Raw genomic sequence first — 27,796 nt, 5'->3', positions numbered from 1 at the left:
AAAGCTGAAATAAAAAATCGCCCATAATGCCTCAATGAATAACAGTGTCCAATTAGAAAGCAACCTACATGAGCAGGCTGATTTTTTTCAGTCCTGACATGTTTCACCAGCGTAATATTGATGAAGTGCTGTGCTTTACAGACACCTTCAGAGAAATGACAGCAACACAAACACGTTTGCGCTCAGAGGCTGGTTGATGTAGTGATGTCTGGACCTGGTGTTCCAGAATCAGTCTCTATGAAGGTCACCCCCGTCGGGGTGTCACCTTGTATTTGGATGCATGTCAGTCTGGTTGGAGAGGGATGTTGGGGGCTTGTGGCCAGCATGGACCGGTGCTTTGTTTAGCTCTCTTGCATACGATCAAATTAAAGATGTTTAACAGAAAACAGGCCGCTTGACTGGGCAGGTTTGTAAACTCATCCACATGGACGAAGACCAAGCTGTCTCTGTCAGTTGTCTGAACCCCATGAAGCTTTTATTGACCTATGGAGTGGAAAATGAGCCTCAAGTCTGCAGCGTATCAATGCAGGTCAGTTAAAGAAACACCTTGGCTCTGAAACTGAAACCTGCCAGTCTGTTTGCGGGACAGCTGAGATGCAGTTAGTCCCGTGTTAGCTAGCTGGGGCCCACCGAATGCTGTTCTTCATGCTGTTTTGATGGTCGACTAATGAAACGAGATTTCAAGAGTCATCAACCCTGATTAAGTAGCACTAAGACTTTGGCTGGAGCAGAAAATGGCCCTTAACCCGGTGTAGACCACTGCTGCTTTCCTCTGGGGCTGCAATCACTCACCAGGTCATGAATGAAGCCAGTGTGGAGCAAAAATGGTGGTGGGTAAACAGGTTAAGCTCATGTGTATATATAACTGTGTCTTGTTTGTCCTTGATAACTGAACTGATTAGGGAGTGACTAGATTTATCTTGGCACCGAGCAGCTGATTCGCGCTGCTTTGTCCATCATTCAACCACATTGCACATGACTGATTGTTATTCAGAATGCAAAACATGATGAATATTATGCAAAAGTGTACTATATCCGTTAAGAGTTCCTACTCTGAGCTGTTTGTCACATTGGTTTATTGTAAACAAGAGCGAAGGTTTGTGGATCGTCCTGTATTTCCTGTCTGGTTCAGGACATCTGATTTGAGGCTGCTTGAATCATCTTGAGTTTATGAGCAAGATAAATAAAACTAAGATGCTTCAAATGCCTTGCTTTGATTACCGTTGGATCTGTCCCCATTTATATGCTCTTCTTTTCAACATCCGTACTTTTTTGTTGTCTTGGGTTTCAGCCGTGTGTTTCCGTGCATCCCCCTTGGGGGGAAAGGAAACACCACTCTCACTATTTCAAGTATTTCAACTATTCATAGTATTTTTGGTGTTAACCTTCCAATGGTTTGCTTTAGAGTTCCTAATGAAACCCTCTTTTCATTATTGTGATTTAGTGTCTGTACGTTAAAAAATTGGGAAAGTTTTTTTTTTGTTTCTTGCATGATCTGAAATCTTATGCATTCTGCTCAGTGTGCTTACAAACCCCTCAATTTTGGATTTTACATTGATTCATCACCTTGAAATACTGCTTTGATATGCCTTTCATGTTTTAAATTGCTCTTTAACAAATTGAAACTTTTGAGTGGTTGAGTGTAGTCGTTCAGACTTCTATATTGAATATAAGCAAAATTTCTAAAGAACATTTGGTCCGTTACTCTCTTAGTCTCTCTTAGCATGGATCACAGTATCTATCTGCACGGGAAACAAGTGTTTGAAATCTTGTGCCTGAGTAGAATCTCGTCCTCAGGCACCTTGTTAGTGGGTCACATTAAGTCCAAGGACCCAAAGCTTGGATTTGCGGTCAAGATTGTTGCTCATCTTTGTGCCAAAGCATGTGATTAGTCTAAGGAAAGGCAAAACCTTCTGGCATTTTGGCTGTTCCCAAAAAGAAGACCCTGTGTTCCCACAAGCACTGAGGGTAACTTTGTTTTTTTCTCTTTTAGGCTTTGTGTTGAATGGAATACTACATGATTTTATATACTATATATATACTGTATGATATATAGTATATAGTGAAAAAGGAGATCCTAATGATTTATATCACATCCAATTCTATTGTCAAGTCGAGTGCAATGCATTATTGTATCATTGTGGTTTTGTGCATACTGCTTAAAAGTATGAGTAAAATGTTATTCTCAACATATCCATAATCTCTCGCCATTTTCTTTGAATTTCACTGAACTGAGATGAATGTTCATGCTCAAATCTGGTCTGTGATCATTAATGTGTTTGGTGCTTTCTGCACAAACTCTCATTTAATGGCTGTGTTGTTGCAATTATTACCCTTTTTGTGCCTCTCCGAGAATCTCCATGTTGGATTCCTTGCATTTCCGGCCTTAAAACACTCGAATCTGCAGCGTCTGCAATCCTTTAAGCACTTGATATTTATAAATGAAAACAATCACACTTAAAATGATGAGTGTGAAAACACTGTGGCTAATCATTACTTATGTGTGCAATTACAGTTGGCTGTGTGATTTGTTTATTTTAGGTGTGATCTCTCACCGTGAACCTCTTCCAGTTACTGTCTCTCACTTTAATGTCCACTCCGTAGAGCGCCAACCGCTCAAATAACGTTATGAAATAAACAAATTTGTCCTCTGAATCACCTCTCTGCTCCACCTTTGTCTTAACATAATTTTAAGCTAATATTTATCCCAGAATATGTTAACTCATTCCATTACAGTCTTAAGAGGACGGCGTCCTTGATAATGCACGACTTTGCTCTGTCCAGTAATCACAGAGGATCTCAAATGAAACAAGAAGCATATTGTAAGGTCCTGTTTGCATTTGTGTGTCTCCGACAGGGCGGTTGAACAGTGGCAGCCCCTCCACCCCCCTCATCTGGTCCCCCCATACCCCCACTGATGGACCGCATGAGGAAGATCAAACGGCAGCTGTCCCTGACGCTGCGAGGGGGTAACAGCGGGGACAAGACCTTGAGCGAGACCATCAGCTCTCAGGACACAGGAGCACACAGCGATTCTGGTACGGTAACATTCACTTTTTTTGCACTACAACATGGAAGCCACACTAGATTTCTAGTGCAAAACTCTGCGTACAGTGGTTTATCTTACCGAACATAGATGCAGTTGCATTTGACCAGTAAAGCATAGAAAAGTCCCCATCAGGGCTGCACGATTTGGAGAAAAATGTGAAAAAATTAATTGCGATATTTTTTCCCTTGATAAAAGTATATTAACAATTTAAAAAAATCATTATAAATATCATTATTATTATTATTATTATTATTAAATAATAATTTATTATTATTATTATAATTATTATTATTATTATTATTATTATTATTATTATTATTATTATTATTAAATAAAATATAAAAATGGTAACTTTAAAATTAAAAAAGTCATTAAAGAAAACCGTATATTAATAATAATTTTATTTTACATTAAAACTGTAACATTACAAATACTAATCTTAATTTCTTAATTTCCAAATGTTAAGACATCAAACTTTTATTTTGACAGAAAAGCAGTTCACCAAAAGCAATAAAAAAAATCTGTCAGATATTTTGAAGAATGTTCAAACAAACAGTTGATGGTAGCAATTGACTTCCATAGTATTTTTTTTTCCCATTCTGTCATCAACTGTTGCCAACGGTTGCCAACATTCTTCTAAATATATGACAGAATTTTCTTTTTTTTGTTGAATTATCACTTTTATGCATCTCTTTATTTTTATTGATAAGAGCTTCTCGTTAAAAGTATGTGAAGATTGACGCATTAAAATGATCTAAAGCAGAAGCGGAGATGGAGTTTGTGTGGAGCAGAATTTATTACGAATCAAGCTGCTCTGAAAAACTGCAAACACCTGTGGATAATGAGCCACTTGTGGTTATGAATGCCTATATTTATTTAATTAAATCACAATTTGATAATCTCACTAAGCCATATCACAGCTTCAGTTTTATGTTGATGAATCGTGCAGCCCTAATGCCCATAGTGGATTGCATTCTTAACTTATCAGTAAACTTGCATGGAATCTGCATCCGCAGAATTCCACAGAACGATCTGCAGCTTTCCACAGAACTTAAATGCTCGTCATGCGTGAAATTCTTCCCTTGCGTGATTTATTAAATATTTAGGCTGTAATGCTACATTTAACACATTTTATCATGTTTAACTTCATTCCGCCATGTTCCACAAATGCAATTGATGCAGAAAATTCACAGACTTGGCCGACTTATGTGATTGATGACTAATCAGTTAGTGTGGTTAAGCATATCTAACCAAACATTACAACATAATTACGTTTCATCTCTAACTCGTCCCAGTCATTCCTTTCCAATTTTGGGACTTGCATGAAAACTTTGTGGCATGTAATATTTCAGATGCTCATAACTAGTGTGTATGTGTTTGTGTGTGTGTGTGTGTGTGAGAATATTCTTACTAGAGGGGATAAAAACAGCTCAAATTCAGCGCCATCTGTACAGTCTGTTCCAGGGCTTTTATATAATGACAGCCAGAAAGTCGCCAGAATTGTTGCTAATGGCCAGACTTAAAAAAGAGCATTTAGTCTGTCAAAAGACCACTTTAAGCGCTGTAATTCTCAGCATGTTGAGTATAAAATACATAGTTTTAGTTAAATTACTAATTTCCTCTTTATGTTTATGGATTAATGTCAGATCTGTGGCTTTTACTTCAGCTATACTGTAAATTTGGTACAGAGCAGCTGTGAATTTTAATACACTGCCTTTACTTTACAGCAGTGTTTCCTTTCACTGTTCAGTGGAGGTGCTCTATATGAAACTACTGTGCCATGACAAAATAAATTAGATTTTACCTGAGTTGTGAGCTTGCCATCTGAATTGCGATAAGACAAAGACAAAAAGTAGCACATCTTTCTATTGTGTTTTCTTTGCTGACAGCATGCAACAGAAAACTCAATTCACCTTATGACCAAGTGATGTTTGTATAGCGGTGTGTATTTTTTAAGATGCTCTATACAAAGGTGTTTTGTTATAAATGTTATTTTAGGTAATTCTGTAAAAATGTTACAAGAAATAGTGTTTTGTTTTTGTTTAAAAAACGTAATTCTGTAACTGAGTCACGGGCGTAGAATCTCTCTTAAAGGGATATTTCACCCTAAATAAATTCTGTCATCATTTTCTTGGGCTAATGTTGTTTGGTTCCCAGCATTCTTCATAAGATATGTATAGGCTATATATATGTGTTTGTGCGTTTTAAGCAAGGTTAGTAAATACCGCAACGTTGCTTGTAACACACACACACACACACATACATACATACATACATACATACATACATACATATATGTATGTATATGTATATATATATATATATATATATATATATATATATATATATATATATATATATATATATATATATATATAATGTATGTATAATAAAAAAATATATATATATTATTATATATTTTATTTAATTTTATTTTGTGTGTGTGTGTGTGTGTGTTTCAAGCAATGTTGTAGTTAGTAAATAATGGCAGAATTTCCATTTTTGGGTGAACTATCCCTTTAAGGAAGTGTTAATGACAACTGGCAACTGCATTTGCTATGTGTTTAACCTCTATAATCAGATGTGTTTTAAAGTGACAAAATATTCAGCAGGAAATTATGTAGGGCATAACAGGATTTTATCCATCAGGATTTTATTGGATTAGGTTATTATGCCTTCAGAAAATAAAAAGTTGTAGGTTTGAGAATGTTGCTATATTTTGATGAATTATAAAAACAAATTTGTATATATGAGTAGCTTGCACTGAAGAGCATACAAGCCATTTATAAAGTAAGTAAACGTGGTCGATTTTGACTTTAAAAGTCCCGATACTCTCTAGAATACACCAGGATGCTCAGGGCTGTGCTTTAATCCATGTGCTTTTAAGAAAGTGTCTTTCAGCCATTTGTCATTGAATGCATACACATTCACCTCTGCCTCCCTTCGTGTTGCCTGTCAGTGTGATACGGGTATGCAGCATTAAAGCATTGCATTAAGAAATCGAAATGAATTTTAAAGTCAATCTGTCCATTATACCCAAGGGCTGGCTATGGCTCTGCGTGCGTTGAGCTAAGCTAGTGTCTCCTGCCTGCTGTTACCCCCTCTGACCAATCAGCATGTTGTTTTCTAGCATGGCTTCCCATCTCAAGCTGACTGCACTGACAGATCCTGCTCATCTCAGATCTGACAGTTTCAACAAAACAGCTTCTCCATAACCGCCTCACCCAAGTCAATAATATATATGTACATGTTATATATTCTAATTACCATATGCAAATACATCATCATATTGGATCCGCAAATCCATCTCATTCTTTTGTAGCATGTTTTGGCATTTCTCCAAACCCTGCACAAATTTGAAATGCATTTGGCTTTCATATGCTGATGAATCGATGCCCTCGTGTGACGTTTTAATCGCCGCCACAGTGCAGAGCATCATTAGAAACAATTACCGGCAGCGAGAAAATGAGTTTATCAGTGTCGTTGCTTAATAATTGTTACCCTTGTGCCTCATTCACTAACACTGAAGATGTTCCTTGTAAATTGATCTCTCTCTCTTTTTTTTTTTTTTTCTTTAAATAACCATTTTGGAAAAATGAATGCATGCTTTAAATTTTGACCTTTTTCTGTTTTTAATTTAATATTTCCTCTTTCTTTCTTCTCGCCCTATGACCTTTCCCCCAAACCTTGTTTTTCTCCCTTTTCCGTCTTCTCTGTTCCGTCCTCTCACAAACACTTGCTACCCGACATTACCATTTCACCCGAACCATATCACTCATTCCCAACCACTTCTTCTTTCTTTACATCTCCATAATACACTAATCTTCTTTATTCACCCTTTTTTCTATACAATTCTACTCCGTTTACTGCTCCTTTTCCCATAACACTCAATTCCATTATGTGTCCCGCCACATTTACATTTTCCTTCCCGGCTCCTTCTCTGCCCTTCCCCCCTTCTCCTCGTCCTCATTTCCTCTGTGTGTCGTCCTCCTCCCCTCTCCTCCCTCCCAGAGGCCATGCCAGTTGGCGGCAGTGGTGGTCTGCGGGGTTCAGTGAGAGGTTCGGGGGGTTCCTTCAGCATGCACTCCCTCCTGCAGTCCTACAGCAGCACCCTGCGCAGACCACGCAGCCTGGGCCGCAGTCTCAGCTCCTATCTCAACCACACCACTCGCCTGGGTATATTCACATGCACGTACACGCATGCACACAGAGGACGAGGGTGTGATGTGTGTGAGGTTGCACAGTAGGGATAGGAATTTTAACAGTTTTGCTTCTGATTCCATGTTCCTTATTGTTATAGTTAATGATTGTTATTGTGTTCACTTCCCTTAAAGTCCTGTTGTCAAACAATGAGGTCATTTTAGCAGAACAGTAATGCCAAAGCAACTTCTCTGCCTTTTTTAATTGAAAAGGAATAGTGCTCCCAAAAATTTAATTCCTGTCATCACTTACTCAAGCTCAAGTTGTTCCAAACCTGTATGACTTTCTTTTTTCTGCTTCAAATGAAGATATTTTAAAGAATATGTGTAACCAAATAGTTGCTGGTCCCCACTGATTTTCCATTAATTGGACAAAAAAGTCAGTAGGAACCAGAAAGTTTTCCGTTTTTTCCACATTCTTCAAAAAATATCATCCTTTGTGTTTAGCAGAAGAAAGAAATGTATACAGGTTTGGAATAAACTGAAGGTGAGTAAATAGTGACAGAATTAAAATTTTTGGGTGAACTATCCCTTTAAACACATAAACTGCTGGATCTAAAGGAGGTTTAAGAGGGATAAAGACAGCAAAGATACAATAATATTTTTTGTATTCTTGCTTCAGATCTGTTATTATTGTTCTGCTGAAATGACCTCAAACAACTGACGTCTGCAGAACAGCATATGTATCCAGAAAAGTTGCATTTACACAGACTTTTTAATTGCGAGAAGCAATGAACTACTTGCTTAAATGAAATAAGATGTGCTTGTATTTCTAATTTTTTTAGGACTTATGTCCACTTTGATGTAAGAATGGAGATGTTTCAAGACTGTTAGCAGAACTGAATGTCATAACCGAATAATTTTATGTTTTCTATCAAAAAAGAAAGCAGTTCTTGATTCCCAACCCTACTGTACAACTTGGACTCTGGTGAATTCAGCATAGACGCATACACTATCACAGTGGTTCTCAATTGGTGGATTGCAACCCAGTTAAAAACTATGTTAAATGCAGAATATAAAATGCAGCTAACCATAGAATTTTACACAAGTAGGATAGCAAAATATATCTGCTTATCAAGAGAGGGAGAAATAAACATTTCCCATATCTTTTGTCGCCGAAGGCCATGTGTCCAAAAAGACACTACAGTATTTGTATTTTTAGCAATGTCACTTGTTAACTAAATTAGAAGGATTCAAACATGGAAAGTTGCTTTATATCGGATTATAGGATTATAAATCATACAATTGATTATAAGACACAAGATAAAAGGCAGATTAAATAAATAGGTTTACATGGCCATAAGATGCATGCAAGGTAAAAGAAACCTAAACCTAGAAATATTAAAGATGACAAATTTTCCTATTTAGTAGTTGTTAATCATTTTGCATTTCAGTGTTTGATTTTTTTTGTTTAATTTTGTGCAACTAATAATTCTGTTTTGCCTGGGTCACTTCTAAAATCTGCATCCAAAGCAAAATCGGTTGAGAACCACTGCACTGTTATACATGGATAGACAGGCAGGGTGTGTGTGTGTGTGTGTGTGTGTGTGTGTGTGTGTGTGTGTGTGTGTGTGTGTGTGTGTGTGTGTGTGTGTGTGTGTGTGTGTGTGTGTGTGTGTGTGTGTGTGTGTGTGTGTGTGTGGAGTGATGGTGTAATGAAGTGATGACGGTGAGGGGGTGGGAGGTTGTGTTATGGTTTAACGGGGGGGATGGGACAGCGAGTGAATAAATGAATGAAAGATAATGACTTCTATTTTTTTTTCCTTTTGTGTGGGTATGAGACGGATCTCCTTTCAGAGCAGCTAAGTAGTTCCTCAGCTGTAGTGTGGTATGAATCTCCAAGTCATATAAATGCATCAGAGACAGACAGATAAATGTGTGAGAGATGCATTTGGAGAGTGTTCAGGCTCACAGATGATAAATCAGCATTACTTTGGTTTTAAAACAGAATAATGAAGTGGCGGAAAGACATTTAGAAACATCGGATTTTATTTTATTCAATACATTTTACCAGTATCATCGGAATAGTGACGTCAACATAGCATGCAAATGTTTTTGTGTGTGTGTGATTGTGTCTGTAAAAGCAGAAATCGTCCATGAGGATGTTAAAATGGGTTCAGATGGAGAAAGCGATCAGGCTTCGGCCACATCTTCTGATGAGGTGCACAGCCCCGTCCGAGTTCGTCTGAGAAACAACCCAGGTCGCAAAATTTCCACAGAGGTATGATTACATTTCTGACCATGCATTACTTTTTTTTTTAGTCAGTATTTTTAGACTGGGACACTGAATAATACATGACGTGTTGGGTAATAAAAACATGCAATTTTCCATGGCTTAGCTTTGTTTTTTTGTTTGCTTGAATTAAACTATGTACCATGTAATAACCATTAGCTTGTTTGTTGCTATTGAAGGTACATCAGTTGCATGTGACTAATGGTGCATAGTGGTTACTGAAAATGCTCCACGGCATGGTACCCATCAGTTAGATGACTAGCCTGTGGGCCAGATGGGTTATTACTGTTATGTAGTGTAACGAAACCTTTAGGCCTTAACTAATAATGGTTTCCCCCTCCTCCTTCTCTCTCAGGACATAAACAAACGTCTGTCTCTGCCTGCCGATATCAGGCTTCCTGATGGCTACCTGGAGAAATTCAGCCTCAACAGCCCCCTGTTTGACAAACCGCTCAGCCGGAGATTACGCAGGGTATCTCTGGTAATGCCTCTCTGTTGGTTTTCCTTTCTCTCAACCTCTTTCCTTTTTTCAGCCTCTGCTTGTGCCAGATTTTCTGCTCAAATCCAATGTTTTGTGATGATGTTTATGTTCAGTGTGGCCTGTATCATACTAGTCTAGAAAATTTCATATTTAATATGATAGAATGTATCCATAACTAATTATACAATCTAGGGAATTCAGTTATAAATGAAAGATAGAAATAGAAAATAGAAATGACCAGGCTGTATATACAAGACATAGAATTGGTTATATTTATTTAATGGAGAACAATTGCCTTTGTGATTTTTTTTAAAATTGTATTTAATTTTTTTAATACGTTGTTACTGTAAAACTAAAAGGAAACAATTTTACTTAGTCAGAAATTACATTAATGGCCATTTAAAAAAAAAAATCCTTTAAGAAAATATTAGATATTTTTTTAAATCAAATATATAATTGAAAGATTGTATATCATCTATTTCTTTATTTTTGTTTGTAAAAATAAATTGCATAAAGTAATATTAATTATATTATGAACAATATTATTAAATTATTGTTCTTCTGTTATTATAATTATTTTTATTAAGGCTTTTTTTTTTCTTTTTAAATTACTCTCGAGTTTGCCATTAATATAGCCTTTGATGCTGGTGTAAAATCATATAAAGTTATCTATTTTATTTATTCATCATATTTTTATATGGAATTGCACTTTTAGACTCATTCCCTCCTTTTCTGTCTTTGCTTTCTTTTGCAACCAGTTCTTTCGCTCGATCTTTCATTCTCTGTCACTCTCTCTCTTTGAGTCTTTTCTCTTCTCCTTCACTTGTCTTGTTTGTTCCAGAGTCACATTATCAGTGCTTTGAAATCGTTGTGAACACATAGACAAGACAAACTTTCACGGCGTGTCTCGCTGCTAAAACCATTCTCAAAATATTAGTGTCACAGGAAAATGAGCGAGAGCCTCACAAAGAAATTGCCAGGTCAAATTTCACCCCCAAAATTAAAATGGAACACACCAACTCTATTTTGCATAAAGAAACTGAAGCCTAGTTTTATTATTCATTATAGAATTATAAGTTGTTGATTTTTTGCATTTATACTTTATTCTACATTATAACATTGTTATTCATGACAATTAAGCACATATAGACAGCAATATGTGGATATAAGCACATATAGACAGCAATACAAAATACAAACATTTAAAATTTAAAATCAACAAGTTAAAATCAGAACAAGAAAGATTAGGCAATTAGTCTTTGCTTAATAAAATTATATATGATTATTTTGGATTTTCTTCCCCACATTGTTACTGAGAATTTGAAAGGGAAATAATTGGATTTTTCTGTAAATAAAGTCACATTGCTAAATAGTGTCCTAAATAAGTCATATTGGGGCGAGATATGATCCGGATATGACAGAATGTCAAAATCATGTTTTTAATTAATTATGAAATACTACAAGTTCAGCTGCCCTTGATATGAGATATAACCCAGACCGTGATGTTTAGTCAGTGCTGTTGACACACGCTTGATCTGTGATGCATTTAAACACTTCCTTTGTTACACTTCACTTGTTCCCAATTTATTTTGGGGAGGGATATTTTAGCTCATGTTGTCTGTGTGTGTTATATAAACCTCTGCGACCAGCCCAGCCGTCTGAAATGGGAGCAGTGTGATTTGGGTGTATTCTAATGAGTTCACATGAATGCCTTTGAAATTTTCTGCCCTGTATCCCCGTGTTGTTTAAGCGCTGCTTTTTAGGACCATGTTGTGACATATTTTTTTGTCTTTGGGTGTTTGCAGTCTGAGATCGGATTTGGGAAGTTGGAGACATACGTGAAACTGGATAAACTAGGAGAGGTAACTTCACAGGCGATTTTTAGATAGTAGCTCTGATCCAAAACCGGTTTTTAAAGCACCATAGTCATGTTACTGTGCATTGTCATCTTTTTCTTTCTCAGGGCACCTACGCTACAGTATATAAAGGCCGCAGTAAACTGACGGATAATCTAGTGGCTCTGAAGGAAATCCGTTTGGAGCATGAGGAAGGAGCTCCATGCACTGCCATTAGAGAAGGTGAGTTAGAAGCATGCCGTAGTGGATCAGCACTAAAATTAGATCACCAAACTACTGCCCCAAATTTCCCACATGCTTGCACGATGAAAGCCATTTGTACTCTTAAATTTAGGATGTTCTAAATTAGCAAGTTAATCTCTAAATTCACAATCAGTGGCTTTTGTTACAGGGTAATTCAGCTGGTTAAAAGGGTTTTATAATATGGAAAATGGGGCTTATTTACAAGAAGTTCACATAAAGCTTCGTCCCCAGCCCACCCTGACCATTTATGGAAACTAAACTGCAAAAACAGTTTGTTTCCGGTTAGCAAACCTTAACTAAGATCATTTACATATCAAAATTTTAAAGCTACGGTAGCAAAAGAGTGTTTAAGGTCAATTTCATTTGGGGAAAAAAAAATTATATTTTGCAACTATTTTTGCAGAGCTGCTAACTTTGTCTAGCTTGTCATTTGTGCTTGTCATTTAGTGAATATTCATAAAGGCCACGTGTTTGAGGAATAATCTGTCTCTTTCTGTGTCTCTGTAGTGTCTCTGCTGAAGGACCTGAAACACGCCAATATTGTGACTCTTCATGACATCATCCACACTCAAAAGTCTCTTACCCTCGTGTTCGAGTACTTGGTGAGTCACTCACATGTGTGGTATTTCACTGTACTCTGTTCACTTTTTAACTGCACTTATGATCTCACACACACAGTCATCTACACACCAACAGTGGAAACCGTAGCTTGCCAAGTTGCATACTGCTCATAATTTGAAGTAGTTACAGTACAGTCAAATTACTCTTGTCCAAACAATTGTAGTTAGTATTAAATTGAAATGACTTATGGATGGCATATCTATCAACATAATAGCTTAAAATTAAGTTATAGAGCAGATTTATGTGGCACAAAAACAGGGATCTTAAATTGACGACAGTGTCAAAGCTACATGAAAAGCTAATAAATCATTCAATTTAGAATTCAATTAAATATTTTAAATATTAAAAAAACAATTAAAATAAAACATTTAAACATCTAAATAAATAAATAAAAAAAATTTTGTTGACCTTCATGTCAAGTAACAGTTAACCAACATCAGAAAGCATGTGAATGTGTTGTTAATTGTTAATTTATCATTTTTTATACTGGCTACAAAAAAATTGTTAGTAATCCCTGCCCACGAGAATATAATTTTATATAAGTTACATAAGTTATATATAATAGAAGTTTGGTTATTCATCTGTTACTTTGATGACTTCCTTTATCTCCTAGGATAAAGACCTGAAACAGTACCTAGATGACTGTGGAAACTGCATTCATATGCACAATGTCAAGGTAAGGCATCTTTGACAAATGTCTTTCATTTTCTGTTTCTCATAACCGTTCTGCTCCACATCGCAATCATATACGGTGTTCTTATTATTCACCTGTGTTTTTTTTTTCCATTTCAGCTGTTCCTGTTTCAGCTGTTGCGAGGTCTGAACTACTGTCACAGACGTAAAGTCCTTCACCGAGACCTCAAGCCCCAAAATCTTCTGATCAACGACCGCGGGGAGCTAAAGCTGGCTGATTTTGGTCTGTAACATACAAACCTGATTTTAATTTTAAATACAAAACTCATTTTTACTCTTGCTATTTTCTCATTGTGTGGGTGGTGTAGCCTAGAGGTTAATGAAAACCAGCTGCCCACTTACCTACTTGAAAAAACGTATGCTTAGGTTACTCTAGTTGCATGGTCTCAGTAATAATTGTACTGTAAATGTACTGTTGCTTTGGCTAAAAGAATCTAGTGTACTAAACTTCTGGTAGGGCTTATGTGGAGTTGATGTTTAATATGTTGTGAAGATCTACAAAGCTTGCTGAAACTGGCCAAACTGCTTTGAAAAATTAGCTTTTTTTGTTGGTCTTCAGGTCTGGCACGAGCAAAGTCGATTCCCACCAAGACCTACTCCAATGAGGTGGTGACGCTCTGGTACCGCCCCCCTGACATCCTATTGGGCAGCACAGACTATTCCACTCAGATTGACATGTGGTGAGCATCCAGCTGATGATATATCTTACTTGATTTATTTGTGGTATCAGTTGTAGTATTGTATTGTAGTATTTATTAATAATTTGTTTAGTAATTTTGCTAAGTGCTTTGTTTTTTTGTTTTTTTTTATATATAATAATTTTTTTTTTATTCCAGGTTTTAGTTGTAGTAGATTTAGTACTTCAGCTTATTTTAATTTCTAGTTTCTAAGTATTTTGAGCTGACGTTTTCCATCTAACATTTATAGAATATACTATTTTAACACTATTTTAATTACCAAAAAATAGTTGTAGTTAACAACGCTTCTGATTAACACTAGTAATTGAATTGGCTATTATTTTTATTTTTGATTTTATTTTTTTTAACTGATAATTCAGGGAGGATTTATATTGCTATTGCTGCCATGTGCGCCATGTGCTACAGCATGTGTTCTTGCATTCAGAAGCAGCTAGACGTAGTGCAGCAGATGTCAAAGACACAGTTTTGAAGTTCTTTTAACTTGACACAGCCACTGAAGAACGCAACAAGACATGATGCAATGGCCAAAGGCATCCATCCAACACATGACGTACACTGCAGCAATAGCAAAATGAATAGCAAGATGCTTTGCTTTGGCAAGTAACTGAAATACGTTTAAGCTGAAGTACTAAAATGACTAAAACTACAACTGAAATAAAAAATAATTACAGCTAAATAGAAACATAAAAAGCTTATAAGAATGACAAGCGCACAACGAAATGACTAAAACTAAAAACAAAATGAAAATTCAAAGTATTAATACACAATTACCATTATAACAAATTTTTATTCAGTTCTGAGTGCAAGCTTACACTTCTCTAAAATGATATCTTGTACCATGGTGTTGTCGATTTAAACAGTGAGCTAATAATTGGACTCTTGTTTTTACTGTGGAAAAATCAGCGCACACTCTCATGTCAGTGCTTCTGTGGGGGTGAACTTGAATTGAGTTTTAATGTTGCAGGGGTGTTGGCTGTATCTTCTACGAGATGTCTACAGGTCGACCCTTGTTCCCCGGCTCCACGGTGGAGGAGGAGCTGCACTTTATCTTCAAACTGCTCGGTACCGCTCTCTCACCCACTCTCTCCTTCTCTCCCACTCTGCTCTTTCTGGCTCTAGATCTGACAGTTTGTCTCTGTGTGTCACTGTGATATTTATAAACCCTGCGGTGGTGTCTTCTCATAGGTACGCCCACAGAGGAGACCTGGCCCGGAATAACCTCCAACGAGGAGTTCATCTCCTATAACTACCCCCGTTACCGCGCCGACTGTCTCCACAATCACACTCCACGGTAACGACAGCTGTCCTCTGGGCCTGATGCCTGGAACGATCACCGCTCCTGCTGTAAAAAAAAAACGACTCGCTGTTGGAGGTCATTTACTGAAGTGCATTATTTTTTTTCTTGCAGATTGGACAATGATGGAGTTGAACTTCTGTCGAAACTGCTGCAGGTGATTTGTGTATTATTTAGTCCACTAAAGTCACCTTTACTTAAATAGCGCTTTATATAATACAGACTGTTTCAAAGCAGCTTCACAGGTTAAAAATAACAGAAACAATGATGTAAACTTCAAATATGAGGCAAGTTCTGCTCTAAAGCAGCTGAAAAAAAAGTACAATAGTGTCATTATTAGTGTCATTAACAGGGTGTCCGCGGGTCCTTAAAAAGTCTTAAAAAGTCTTAAATAACGTTTTCCAAATATAAGGCCTTAAAAAGTCTTAATGTCTTAAATTCGGATTCGATGGGTCTTAAATATTTTTGGTCACATTACCGCTAATATATTAAATCTGATGGACCTAATGACTGTTTACAATCATCTGACAGACCGAAGATTTTTTCTTCCTCGCGGTAAGTTACTGCATCATCAGAGAATTGCAGTAAGTTAGCAGAATACAGAATACAAGTTCGCGCTGAGGCTCACTCTGTTTGTCTCTTTGTGAGAGACTTCAGAACAAATGAGCGTGACAGCACACATAAGCTCAGAAGAAACACACTGAGATAAAAATTCAAAATGTTTAGTTTATTCATAACATAATATAGTTAAGTAACACCATGACAAATGAGCTATTTTGCTCAATGTTCTCACGATGCAAAAAAAAAAAAAAAAAAAACATGACTACAGAGTGCACGCATTACGTGGAGTCTAGTGCGCGTGCGCATGCATTTCCAGTGCCTCGTTTCACTGCATGATTCAGTCTATTAAAATACATTCGGAATTATCACAAATTCAAGACACGGGCAGAAAATGTGTATATTTATACCACTTCATATAGTTAATCAATTTCACAGGAAGAATGCCTTTTTCCCTACAAAAATTACCATATAGAAATGTGATATTGACAGTTCAATAAACTAGAAGTTTTATTAAGAGACTTACGTTATAGACACCATATCGCCTGTTTTTGCTCTATTTCCGCCAACAAAAATAATTCCAAACAAAGCCACCAAACTGTTTTGCGTCTTTGAGCAACTTGACGGTGTTTTGTTCCTAAATGAATCACCCGTTTAAATGATTCGGTTCGGTCGCAGTGACTCACTTATTAACAGTGACATGCTGCCACCTGCTGGCGGTTTTAATTTCACATTTAAAGTATCTTTTTATTTTTTAAATCATTTCAAATATCAGTATTCAACGTTTTATGTTTATTATAATAGATTATTTATGCATTTGTAACTGCAGGTTAAATGCATACATGTTTTGCATTAAACAGTGTGTAAATACTTCTAAATGCCACTTCAAGTGCAGCTTACTGTATGACTGGATTGCAAAGATATATTTTGTTGATACTGATTTCATTTGCTTAATAACAGCCCAAATGTCTTATTATTCTAATTCACTGATTAAATGTAAGATTTTGACTCAAAAGATAATGCACACTTATAGAAAAATGACTTAATAAATGTCAAATACGCACATAAAAGGTAAAAATCTATTTAAACTTATTGGAAAATATTCATTTTTATCAGACCACCAAACAGAATATGAAGAATATCAAAAACTTTAGGAGTCAGCTGTCCACGAAAGTCCTTAAGATACCAGCATGATAACACACTCAATCAGTTGAATGAATGATTCAGTGACTCACTCATTAAGAGACTTACCGCTACTTTCTGGTAGTTTAGTTGAGAAGTATGTTGGAAAATATGCATTTTTCCCCTCAACATTTCTTATTTGTATATTCATAAATGCATTTAAAATATTAATCTCATAACATTATTGCAGTTGTAATTATTGCTATTTGCAGTGTAAATTATTTAATCTGACTTGGAGCCCTATAGTGTATATTAAATTTATTGATAAATTGTAATAATTTGACATGAAAGATGATGCATACATCTAAAAAGGTTAGAAATAGGCCTTTGTAAAGGTGAATAACAATATGCAGATTTAAGTATGTAAAAGCTGATAAAACACTGATGAAAATATTGCTTCAGAATAAATTATTTACTCCACCAAAAATCTCAGTGATGCAGTTATTTTGCAGGGATATTTTGTATGGAATATTGTCTGCTGACATGAAAAGTTCACTGTATATAGTAGTAATAAATATAATTTATTACAGAAATTATATTTTGATTTCTTTTTAATTTAAACATTTTAAATATTACATATATATGTAATAAAATGTGTATTTCCATTACAGGTTTAGGTCTTAAATTTCAAATAAGGTGGTATTAAAAATGTCTTAAAAAGTCTTAAATTTAGCTTGTTCATGTCTGTAGAAACCCTGATTAAGAAGCTCTACAGAAAGCAACAGTGCCAGTAAGAAGCTTAAGTTAGTTTAATTTTATTAGAAATGTTATAAAGTTGAAGATGGTCCCTACTCAAACTCACCCCACTGGTTGGGATGCTTGTGTTTGAGCCGTAGTATTTGCACTTTTCTGGAAATCACAGATATTTAAGCATCGCTTATAGTATTATATCCTTATTAGGCTGGGATAAGAGGGAGTATTTTAATAAAGACTTTAAAAAGTTTTTTTTAATATATGGCTGTTGTTCTCTTTCCAGAGTTCAGCTGTCTGAATATTTATTTGTCTGTATACAGTGATAAATAATGCTGCTCAGGTGACAAATGTTTCTTTAGGTCAATTCTGGTTAATTCATCAGCGTGTGCTATACCAAAAAAAATCTTTGTCTTTGTAGTTTTCTGTGTAATAGTTATTTGCTCCATCTGAAACAACTTTTCATAAATTTTATAGTTTTATTCAGCAACCAAATAGCTATTAACGTTGTTAGGCTACTGTTATAATTTCATGTTTAATTATAAAAACGTGTTTTGGTAACTTGCATTATGTACTACAGTTCAAAAGTTTTGAGTTGTGAAATGAAGCTGTGTTTATTTGATCAAAAATACAGTAAAAACACTAATATTATGAAAAAACTTTTACCATTTAAAACAACTGTTTTCCATTTGAATATATGTTAAAATGTAATTTATTCCTGTGATGCAAAACTGAATATTCAGCATCATTACTCCAGTCTTCAGTTTCACATGCTATTAAAAATTTTTTTTATTATTATCAATGTTGAAAACAGTTGTGCTGCTTAATATTTTTGTGGAAAGCAATGTAACTTTTTCTGGAATCTTTGATGAAAAGAAAGTTCTAAAGAACAGCATTTATTTGAAATGGAAATCTATTGTAACAATGTCTCAAATGTCTTTCACTGTCACTTTTGATCCATTTAATGCATCCCTGCTAAATTTTTTTTTTTTAAATATTAATTTTTAATGCTTAAAAAATTAATTACTACCCCAAACTTTTGAATAATAGTGTATAATATGTTGTGTTTTTAGTTAGTTGGTTAGTGAGTGTTTTTCCCGTGTGCTTGACTAACACTGAACTTTGTTTCAGTTTGAGGGGAAGAAACGGATTGCAGCAGAGGAAGCCATGAGACACCCATACTTCAACTGCCTGGGAGAGAGAATTCTCACACTGCCAGACAGTGAGTTCACACACACACACACACACACACACACACACACACACACACGTCTCCGTGCACCGAGGAGATTTATGATGGTGCCAGATAACCGATGCACACGCACACACACCTCACACTGACAGATAGAATTATTAAAGTGTCAGACAGAAGTCTCACACATACACACACTTTACTTTGAAAGACATTTAATTCCACTGAGCCGCTGTGAGCTATTCTGTATTTGCACTGAAAGTTGGTGTGTGCTGAAATAATCTTGCACAAATTCTCTGACCCTTAACGTTATATATCAACCCTAGTTTTAGTTCAGCATGTTAACATAACTGTTGAATTTCTCCCTGCCAGCTACATCAATATTCGCACTTCAAGAAATCCAGCTGGAGAAGGAGCCCGGAATGAGGACGAATTCGCTGTCAGAATCAGGTAAAACCACAAAACACAAATGGCCAATGAATGATGATTCATGATGATAGTTTTGAGCTTCTTCCATCAGTGTATCGTGCGTTTCTGACCTCTCTGTGTATGGCAGCGCGTCAGCTGGCATTACTTTCAAACAGTCTGAATTTATATAGTCTTGTGAAAATCTGAACTGTCCAGAGAAGGGCTATAAAGTGACCAACCGCGTTTTTGTGTGACATTTAAATGAAATTCTTTTTGTCACAAACAAAACAGTCTTAGTATTGCTATTTTGTCACACCTTTGACTAGTTCTTCCTAGCAATGATTTTAGCAGCTGTATATTTGTATCCTTCATCTCGGTTTATTTCTCATACAGGCTTGTTAAGACACACTTGCGATGATACCACTGCATTAGACATTTTCCAGAGGAAGTTCTTATTATGAAGCTCATTCTCTGCTAACTTTGTTTTCTGCTCTGTCTTTCCCACGGTCTCTCTGTCTCTCTTCTCTCCTTGCTTATTTGTATGTGCTTTGATGTTTTCTATTTTCTTTGGTTTACACCACTGCTTCACTGCACTCCAGAGCTTTTGCAAAGATGTCTAAGGTTTCGGCATACCTTAGGTACATGTTTGTCACCCTCCGCTCAAGGCAGGAGGTCACAAACAACAAAACCATATTTCTTCCCTTGAGTTTCCTGTTCATCTGTACTGTCCAGCTGTACCCTGCAAGAATTAATCACAACTGAATCATTTTTTTATATTTCAAAAAACATGTTTTCTCTCTGAACAGAGTGCATAGCTAGACTTTAAGATGTAATGGACTCAGGCACTGCTTGAAATTAGAAATGATAGAAGCATCCATCACTGAAGTAAATAAGAACATACAGAAAATACAAAGCACCAGCAGATTATATCAATACATGAACACTTACATAAACATTAGCATTATTTTTGGCCTTGATTTAGAGCAAAGATCCCATACTGACTTCATTCTCACAGTTGTGTGAATGGTTAAATGCTCAATTTACTGAAATCAATCAAGCCCTCTCATCTGTCACCTTTTTCCTTTTATGTGTATGATATGATAAGCTCATCACTATTAAAATGAGCATGGACTTCTACTGTCTGTTTTGGCGATCCGCATGATGTGCATGTCAGAAGCAGGGTTGCCAACATTAATGGTTAAAACATTTGCAAAATGTAGTTCATTGTAAAATAAACTAAACCCAGAATGTTTTGGAGATCTAACAATATCAGTAATTAATGGGCTGAGGTTACATAATTCAGCTGAGAAAAATTTATTAAGACATTCATCCTCATTAAGAATCTGTTCATTGGCAGGTTCTCTTGTGATAATTAGTTTGGGGGAAATTTTTTTTAAAAACGAATTCTTCACTCAGACCTCATATGTTTTCAGTTCATGAATTGATGAAGCTGTCAGAGCTTATAATTATTCAGCGTTTATACAGAGCACTAAAGTCAGTGCTAAATATGAATATTAATCCATGCGCTCAAATTCTCCGTGTCAAAATCACTGATGAAATGCCAAAGGCTGGTGCCACCCGATTGAAATTGTTGTATAATAATGCACTATCCTTTAAAATATAATTTTTATGATAAAGAAATTAATACTTTTATTCAGCAGGGATGCATAAATTGATTAAAAGTGACAGTAAAGACGTTACAAAATATTTCTATTTCCAATAAATGCTGTTCTTTTTAACTTTCTATTCATTAAAGAATCCTGAAAATAATGTATCATGGTTTCCACAAAAATATTAAACAACTGATTTCAGCATTGATAATAAGAAACGTTTCTTGAGCAGCAAATCAGCATGTCAGAATGATTTCTGAAGGATCATGTGACACTGAAGACTGGAGTAATGATGCTGAAAATTCAGCTTTGATCACAGGAATGAATTATATTTTAAAATATATTTAAATAGAAAACCATTCTTTTAAATTTCAATAATATCATAATATTACTGTTAAATAAATGATACCTTGATGAGAATACGAGACGTAGTTTATTCATTATTTCATAAAACAGACTCTCCTGCCTTTCCACTATGTTTACTAGCAGTAAAAGTGTAGAGAGACGGAAATCAGAGGGAAATAAAGTAAAATGGGTCATTTTTCTGTGATGACTTTGGTGTTGAATTTGGCTGGTTTTCCCCGAGCTTGACGTCAAATAAAATGAAGCACATTGAGTGCAAGTTTGACTGTATATCAACTTTGCAGAGAAGCCATAATGCAGAAACAGAGAAGAGCTTGCTTTGCGAATACCCCTCTTCCCTCACCAGATAAGAAAACAGCCAGGCTTCTCTAGAGCTGTAAACTGAGCATGTGTGGGTGGCTGTGTGTTTGGGTGCACGTTGACTTGTGTTTGGGTTTGGTAATCTTGCCCACACTCATGCCCAGTTCTCTAAATGAAGTATTACGCCCCGCGCCTAGGGGTAGTAGAAAAGACTCTTAACAGGGCATAATAAGACTGGGTTGTGGTAATGGAATCCCAAGTACGAATCACTCCGGTCGATAATCAAACAGGTACACGATGTTAATCAGAATAAGTAATTAGATTTATTAAAAGCCAACAAGTGAAACAAAGAGCATCTCTCCAGGGTGTCCCAAAGGCCAAAATAACAAACAAAACCAATCTAGAAAGAAAATGAGTAATAACTAACCTAATCAAATAACAAAAGTAAAATACATTTTACTTCCCTAACTTCCTAACACAAAACAGAACCCAAACAAGATAGCTCAAAACAAATCGGCAGGACACCCCTTTGCTCCACGTTCTTAGTACACAATGTTGAAAAGGGAAAGAACGTGATCACTAGCTTTCACACTATACTTGAAAGTGACAAATTTGATCATCGGCCGGAGAAGGGATCCAGGAGCTCTCAACCCATCCGCGTCCGAACCAACAATGAGCTCCCCGTTGAATGCCGGCATCGTCCTTTTAAAGACCACGCCTCGTCTCCACCACCAATGGCGATCGTACATCCCATCAGCGGCCATCCTATCAGATACCAGAGAGAATAAGAGGGAGGAGAATGTACGCACACGCGCGCGCGCGCACACACACACACACACACACACACCGACACTACAAGACTCAGGTCGTAACACCCCCGGACACAAAGAATCTACTTCTAGTAGATTTACTCAGAACTGAACGACCGTGAAAGGGCATCAGCAAGTACATTATCTTTGCCTTTTTTGTAACGAATTTCCAGGTAAAAATCCTGGACAAAAAGTGACCAGCGCATGATCCGTTGATTCGAGTTCTTCATACGAGACAGGAAGACTAATGGGTTATGATCAGTAAATACGATCACCGGAAGGGAACTAGAACCAATGTACACCTCAAAGTGTTGCAACGCCATTAATAAGGCTAAATGCCACATATAAGACAATACAGGGGCTAATCAATCGTTCGTGTTAGCTAGGGCGCTGCCATTCTCTGAGAAAAGTTATTGCGGTTCCGATGTTCTTATTCAAGGGATTGAATTGGGTGTGTTGAAGGTACCGTTGCATAACGTGTACATTCGATCCGGGTTAGTAACAGGCTTTGTAAAGTTGGCAGTACGTCATGAGTTACCTGTAAGTGGTGTTGCATTAATTGTAGGTAACGATTTAGCCGGGGAAAAGGTACTTCCAATCCCCGAAGTTATTGAAAATCCTGTGTTTGATTCTGTTATTTCCGGTGAGTTAGCATCAGAATTTCCTTCGGTTTTTACGGCGTGTGTAGTTACACGCGCTCAAGCGCGTAAGTTTGGTGATTTGGTTCGGACGCGGATGGGTTGAGAGCTCCTGGATCCCGGACGAGCCCCCAATTATTACGCCCCGCGCCTAGGGGTAGTAGAAAAGACTCTTAACAGGGCATAATAAGACTGGGTTGTGGTAATGGAATCCCAAGTACGAATCACTCCGGTCGATAATCAAACAGGTACACGATGTTAATCAGAATAAGTAATTAGATTTATTAAAAGCCAACAAGTGAAACAAAGAGCATCTCTCCAGGGTGTCCCAAAGGCCAAAATAACAAACAAAACCAATCTAGAAAGAAAATGAGTAATAACTAACCTAATCAAATAACAAAAGTAAAATACATTTTACTTCCCTAACTTCCTAACACAAAACAGAACCCAAACAAGATAGCTCAAAACAAATCGGCAGGACACCCCTTTGCTCCACGTTCTTAGTACACAATGTTGAAAAGGGAAAGAACGTGATCACTAGCTTTCACACTATACTTGAAAGTGACAAATTTGATCATCGGCCGGAGAAGGGATCCAGGAGCTCTCAACCCATCCGCGTCCGAACCAACAATGAGCTCCCCGTTGAATGCCGGCAGCGTCCTTTTAAAGACCACGCCTCGTCTCCACCACCAATGGCGATCGTACATCCCATCAGCGGCCATCCTATCAGATACCAGAGAGAATAAGAGGGAGGAGAATGTACGCACACGCGCGCGCGCGCACACACACACACACACACACACACCGACACTACAAGACTCAGGTCGTAACAGAAGTGAGCGCTGATTTTCTCTCTCTCTCCCTTTTGTGACCCTTTATACCCACTGACAGTCCTTATGAGTGATTTGGTTTTATCGTGCACAATGTTGCATGCACCATTGAACGCTGTCGTCTATGTTGCCTAAACTTCCTCTTCTTCTTTCTCTCCAGTCAACAGCATATCTCAACGGCAGAGTCTGCTCTTCTGAGGGCACGTGGGGTGGCTCGGGACGGGGAAGATGGAAGATAAACGGGGAGGACGCGTTGAGACGAGGGATATCTGTTTTGCATTTCTCCGTCTGAGTCATTGGCTAGTCCTGTGGCATTATGTGTTTAGAAAGGGTCACTGCAGTTGTTTACATGGAGAGGATGAGGATGTTGATTTGTGTATTGTTTTCTTTTTCGAATAATGCACTTCCCCTTCCCTGTTCACAATACAAACATGTTCTTCCTGTTTTGCTGTACCTTCTTGACACGGTTGCGTCAATCCAGCCGCTGTAATCAACCAATCAGATGCAGAATGTTATTGGATGGCCTGACTCTTCATCCTTTGACTGAAACAGATCAACCTGTTTTCTTTGCAATACTTCTCAATTGTAATGTAAAAGGAAGGCTAGTTTATGAAGGAACATGTCATGAATGCTGTTAATATCCAAAAGCCAAGTCACTCTAGTCTTCCAGAAAATGGTCCCCTTCATTAGTGTCATCAGCCCTCCCATCCAAAGACAAACATTTAGTACTATGCCAACACAATGGTTCATCGCAATCAACCATAATCTGTGTTATTTGTATTCATCAGAACATTGATGACATGCTGTACTTTTGTTCTTGTTTGCAAAAGCATTTCACTTTTAAGTTGTTGTTTACATGTTTTTTTTTTGCCATGCAATACAATTTGATAATCTAGAAAATGGTTCCACCAAAGACCCCCATGCCATCTTTGTGTCCCTTTTGGTTTGACTTACGAGCTTCCATTTCCATTGTAATGTTCAAGTGAACCCTCGATCAGCTGTCAAGGACAAAATATTTGTGCAAAGCGACTTATAATGTTTTGAGTTGCATTGAGAAAAGCCTCCGATAATCTCGACGCATACCTAGTTCAAGCCTTGTTGATAATTCTTCCATTACTGCAGCTCTTACGGCTGTCACTCTGCTTGAAAACCGAGCCGGTTACTATGTCGGTTCAGTCAGGGTGATGAGAACTCATAATGGGATGCCCGGGCGCATGTGGAGAACCGGTCGACTTGTGTAGGGCTCAGGTGTCTGTCACTCTGCAGAACAGCGGAGTGCGGTGGATAATGTTCTGCATCTCGGGCCGGTTGTTCATACTCCGCAGGTTTTGGAGCCCATTGGTGTCGCGTAACACCGCAGATTCAAAACGGTACGTCCCCTGGCGTGTACGATTCAGGGCCTCTCTGCACAATGTCTATGATTATACTGTCCCACAAATGTGATTATTGGGTGAATCTCTGAAAAAAAAAAGAAAGAAAAAATGTTAAGGTGATATTTTACCCTGAAATTAAGAGAGAAGTAATACATTTTATTAAGAAAAAATAAAGCCTATTTTTAGGATTTTTTTTTTCCTTTGGTAACATTTTCAAAAGCAATTAGTCCCAAAAATTCTTGTTCATGTAATAATAAAAAAATGTATTATATAAAACTTTTGTAAAATATTAAAATACAGTGTATTTAATATATTGTGTTTTTTAAATATTATAAGGAAATATTTGTTATACTGTCTTTGCTGGTATGAATCGTTTCACAATAACTTGTTCCTGTAATACAGAATGATTTACTCTATATTGAGAAATATGAAAGCTTTAAAGTGCATTACAGTAGTGGGGGAGGGGGGCATGTGCTTAATTGTCAAATAATAATGATTAAAAAAATTGTCATCACCATAAAAAAGGTCCTAAAAATAAGCTTCATTTATTTTTAATGTAAAATATAATTTCTTTTTATTGTCTCTTTATTTCAGGGTGAAATGTGATAGATGTTTTTTTTTTTTTCAAGATTTACCCTATAAGAGCTGAATGCAGAGGCGATTAAGACTTGTTCTCAGTTTCCATCGGTGTTACTAGATGGATGATACTTTAGTAAATATTATTTTTTTAATTAATTCAAGCAATCCCAAAACGTCTGGTGACAGATTGTGACTTCCCTTTGTCCCTGTTGGAGATGACCTGTGAATACTTGTGCTGAATATATGTGACCCTGGACCACAAAACCAGTCATAAGTGTCAATTTTTTTAAATTGAGATTTATACATAATCTGAAATAGGATTAGACAATATTTGGCCAAGATACAACTATTTAAATACTGAGAAAATCACCTTTAAAGTTGTCTGAATGAAGTTCTTAGCAATGCATATTACTAATCAAAAATTAAGTTTTGATATATTTACAATAGGAAATTTAAAAAATATCTTCGTGGAACATGATCTTTACTTAATATCCTAATGATTTTTGGCATAAAAGAAAAATCTATAATTTTGACCCATACAATGTATTTTTGGCTATTGCTACAAATATACCCCAGAGACTTAAGACTGGTTTTATGGTCCAGGGTCACATACAGTATGTGTGTGCGAGGGAGACACTCTTGAGGAGAGGAATGCAGTCTTGTATGGCAGTGTTGTATAGTTGAAGACTGTGGTACATTGAAAATAGCCTTAGAATGTTTTTTTGCAGATCAGAAGCGTGGAGAGTGCAATGAGAAGATCCTCCTAACAACATATAATTTTTAAAGCAAAGAATATCATTTTTGTTATACTTATCATTGATGACATTGTTCATTGTGTGCTTTTTTTTTTAAATAATATGTAGTAACCAGAGGTTACTACAATAGGAGACTCATGTGGTGTAGATATGTGGTTTTGATGTTTGTTAGATGATATGGATGAAAACGGCTCATTTACTTTAAAGCTTTCATTTGGAATCAGGATGGAAAGGGCTTCAATGGACAAACGTGGTTGTGAGGTATCCAACTGTTCATTACTGCGCAATAATTGTTAATTTACGCAATAATTTTTTTTTTTTTTTTAGCAAAACCCTTCTGATTTGAAATGAAATTGGTTCTGAATTGGCATGCATTGCGTGTCATAAAATATAAAAGCAGCAAATAATGCCAGAAACTGTCATGCAAAAACTGTTTTATTGCCCATTTTATGTGGAATTTAATAAGTGAGGTTTTGATATGATTCCAGGTGAAATGCTTTTATACTTGGAGACACTTTGAGCAAATATGGACTTCATACGGTTTTCAGTACATTTCTTAAATTGTACAACTCGATCTTTTAGAATGGGCAGTTTATGCTAAACAAAACTTGATCATTGATCAATACAGTATTATTTTCATTTTTATTTTTTTATTTTGCATTTGTATCCACTTAAATGCCCAAAGTTTCAGGATTTTCAGCCATTTTACTGCTCTTCTCCAGTTGGCGGTTGTCCATGTGTGAAGGCAAGAAGGGAGCGATGCGGCCTGCTGTTCTAAAGATATGTTAAAAGCGGTTTAAACACATTAAGCAATACTCACTGTCAATATACATTTCACGTCTCATGGATATCTAATGCAGGAAATCCTCTCAGATGGCCATAGTATATTTTCAGTAAATAATTATGCATATATGAGAGGTCACTTGTTCTATTTGATTCTAGAGATGTTAACCACGAATAATGGTTGCAAAATGTTTGATGCAATGCTGAAAATCCCTTTTCCTGTTCTTTTGTTTTTAACCTTTGAGTTCTTGCATTTGCAATAGTCAATCTTTTCACCCAAGAATATGTGGTTTAGAAGTATGTTGACATGGAAAATCTTACAAAACACAAATATGCCTGACTGTTACTTCCTGTTGCGT

General features: G+C 36.5%; 1 protein-coding gene across 4 annotated transcripts in view; it reads left to right on the top strand.

The window, feature by feature from the left end:
- LOC109108341 (cyclin-dependent kinase 16-like) overlaps window positions 1-24,847 on the top strand; it is a 26,708-nt gene extending 1,861 nt beyond the window's left edge. Inside the window, exons 2-17 of one of the 4 annotated variants that reach the window (XM_042761729.1) lie at window positions 2,858-3,038; window positions 7,061-7,225; window positions 9,333-9,469; window positions 9,837-9,962; window positions 11,768-11,824; window positions 11,926-12,040; window positions 12,569-12,663; window positions 13,296-13,358; window positions 13,475-13,598; window positions 13,935-14,055; window positions 15,038-15,135; window positions 15,259-15,364; window positions 15,482-15,524; window positions 18,929-19,019; window positions 19,362-19,439; window positions 24,108-24,847. In XM_042761729.1, coding sequence (XP_042617663.1) covers window positions 2,918-3,038; window positions 7,061-7,225; window positions 9,333-9,469; window positions 9,837-9,962; window positions 11,768-11,824; window positions 11,926-12,040; window positions 12,569-12,663; window positions 13,296-13,358; window positions 13,475-13,598; window positions 13,935-14,055; window positions 15,038-15,135; window positions 15,259-15,364; window positions 15,482-15,524; window positions 18,929-19,019; window positions 19,362-19,439; window positions 24,108-24,145 — 1,578 coding nt within the window. In that variant the 5' untranslated portion in view covers window positions 2,858-2,917 and the 3' untranslated portion in view covers window positions 24,146-24,847. The remainder of the gene's footprint in view (window positions 1-2,857; window positions 3,039-7,060; window positions 7,226-9,332; window positions 9,470-9,836; window positions 9,963-11,767; window positions 11,825-11,925; window positions 12,041-12,568; window positions 12,664-13,295; window positions 13,359-13,474; window positions 13,599-13,934; window positions 14,056-15,037; window positions 15,136-15,258; window positions 15,365-15,481; window positions 15,525-18,928; window positions 19,020-19,361; window positions 19,440-24,107) is intronic. The other 3 variants (XM_042761730.1, XM_042761731.1, XM_042761732.1) reach the window with 3 other exon arrangements.
- Window positions 24,848-27,796: the final 2,949 nt, after the last annotated feature.

Source organism: Cyprinus carpio, chromosome A8 (genome assembly GCF_018340385.1).
Source record: "Cyprinus carpio isolate SPL01 chromosome A8, ASM1834038v1, whole genome shotgun sequence".
Classification (NCBI taxonomy): Eukaryota; Metazoa; Chordata; class Actinopteri; order Cypriniformes; family Cyprinidae; genus Cyprinus; species Cyprinus carpio.
The sequence above is the reverse complement of the archived record's forward strand: the minus strand, read 5'-3'. Positions and strand labels throughout refer to the sequence as shown.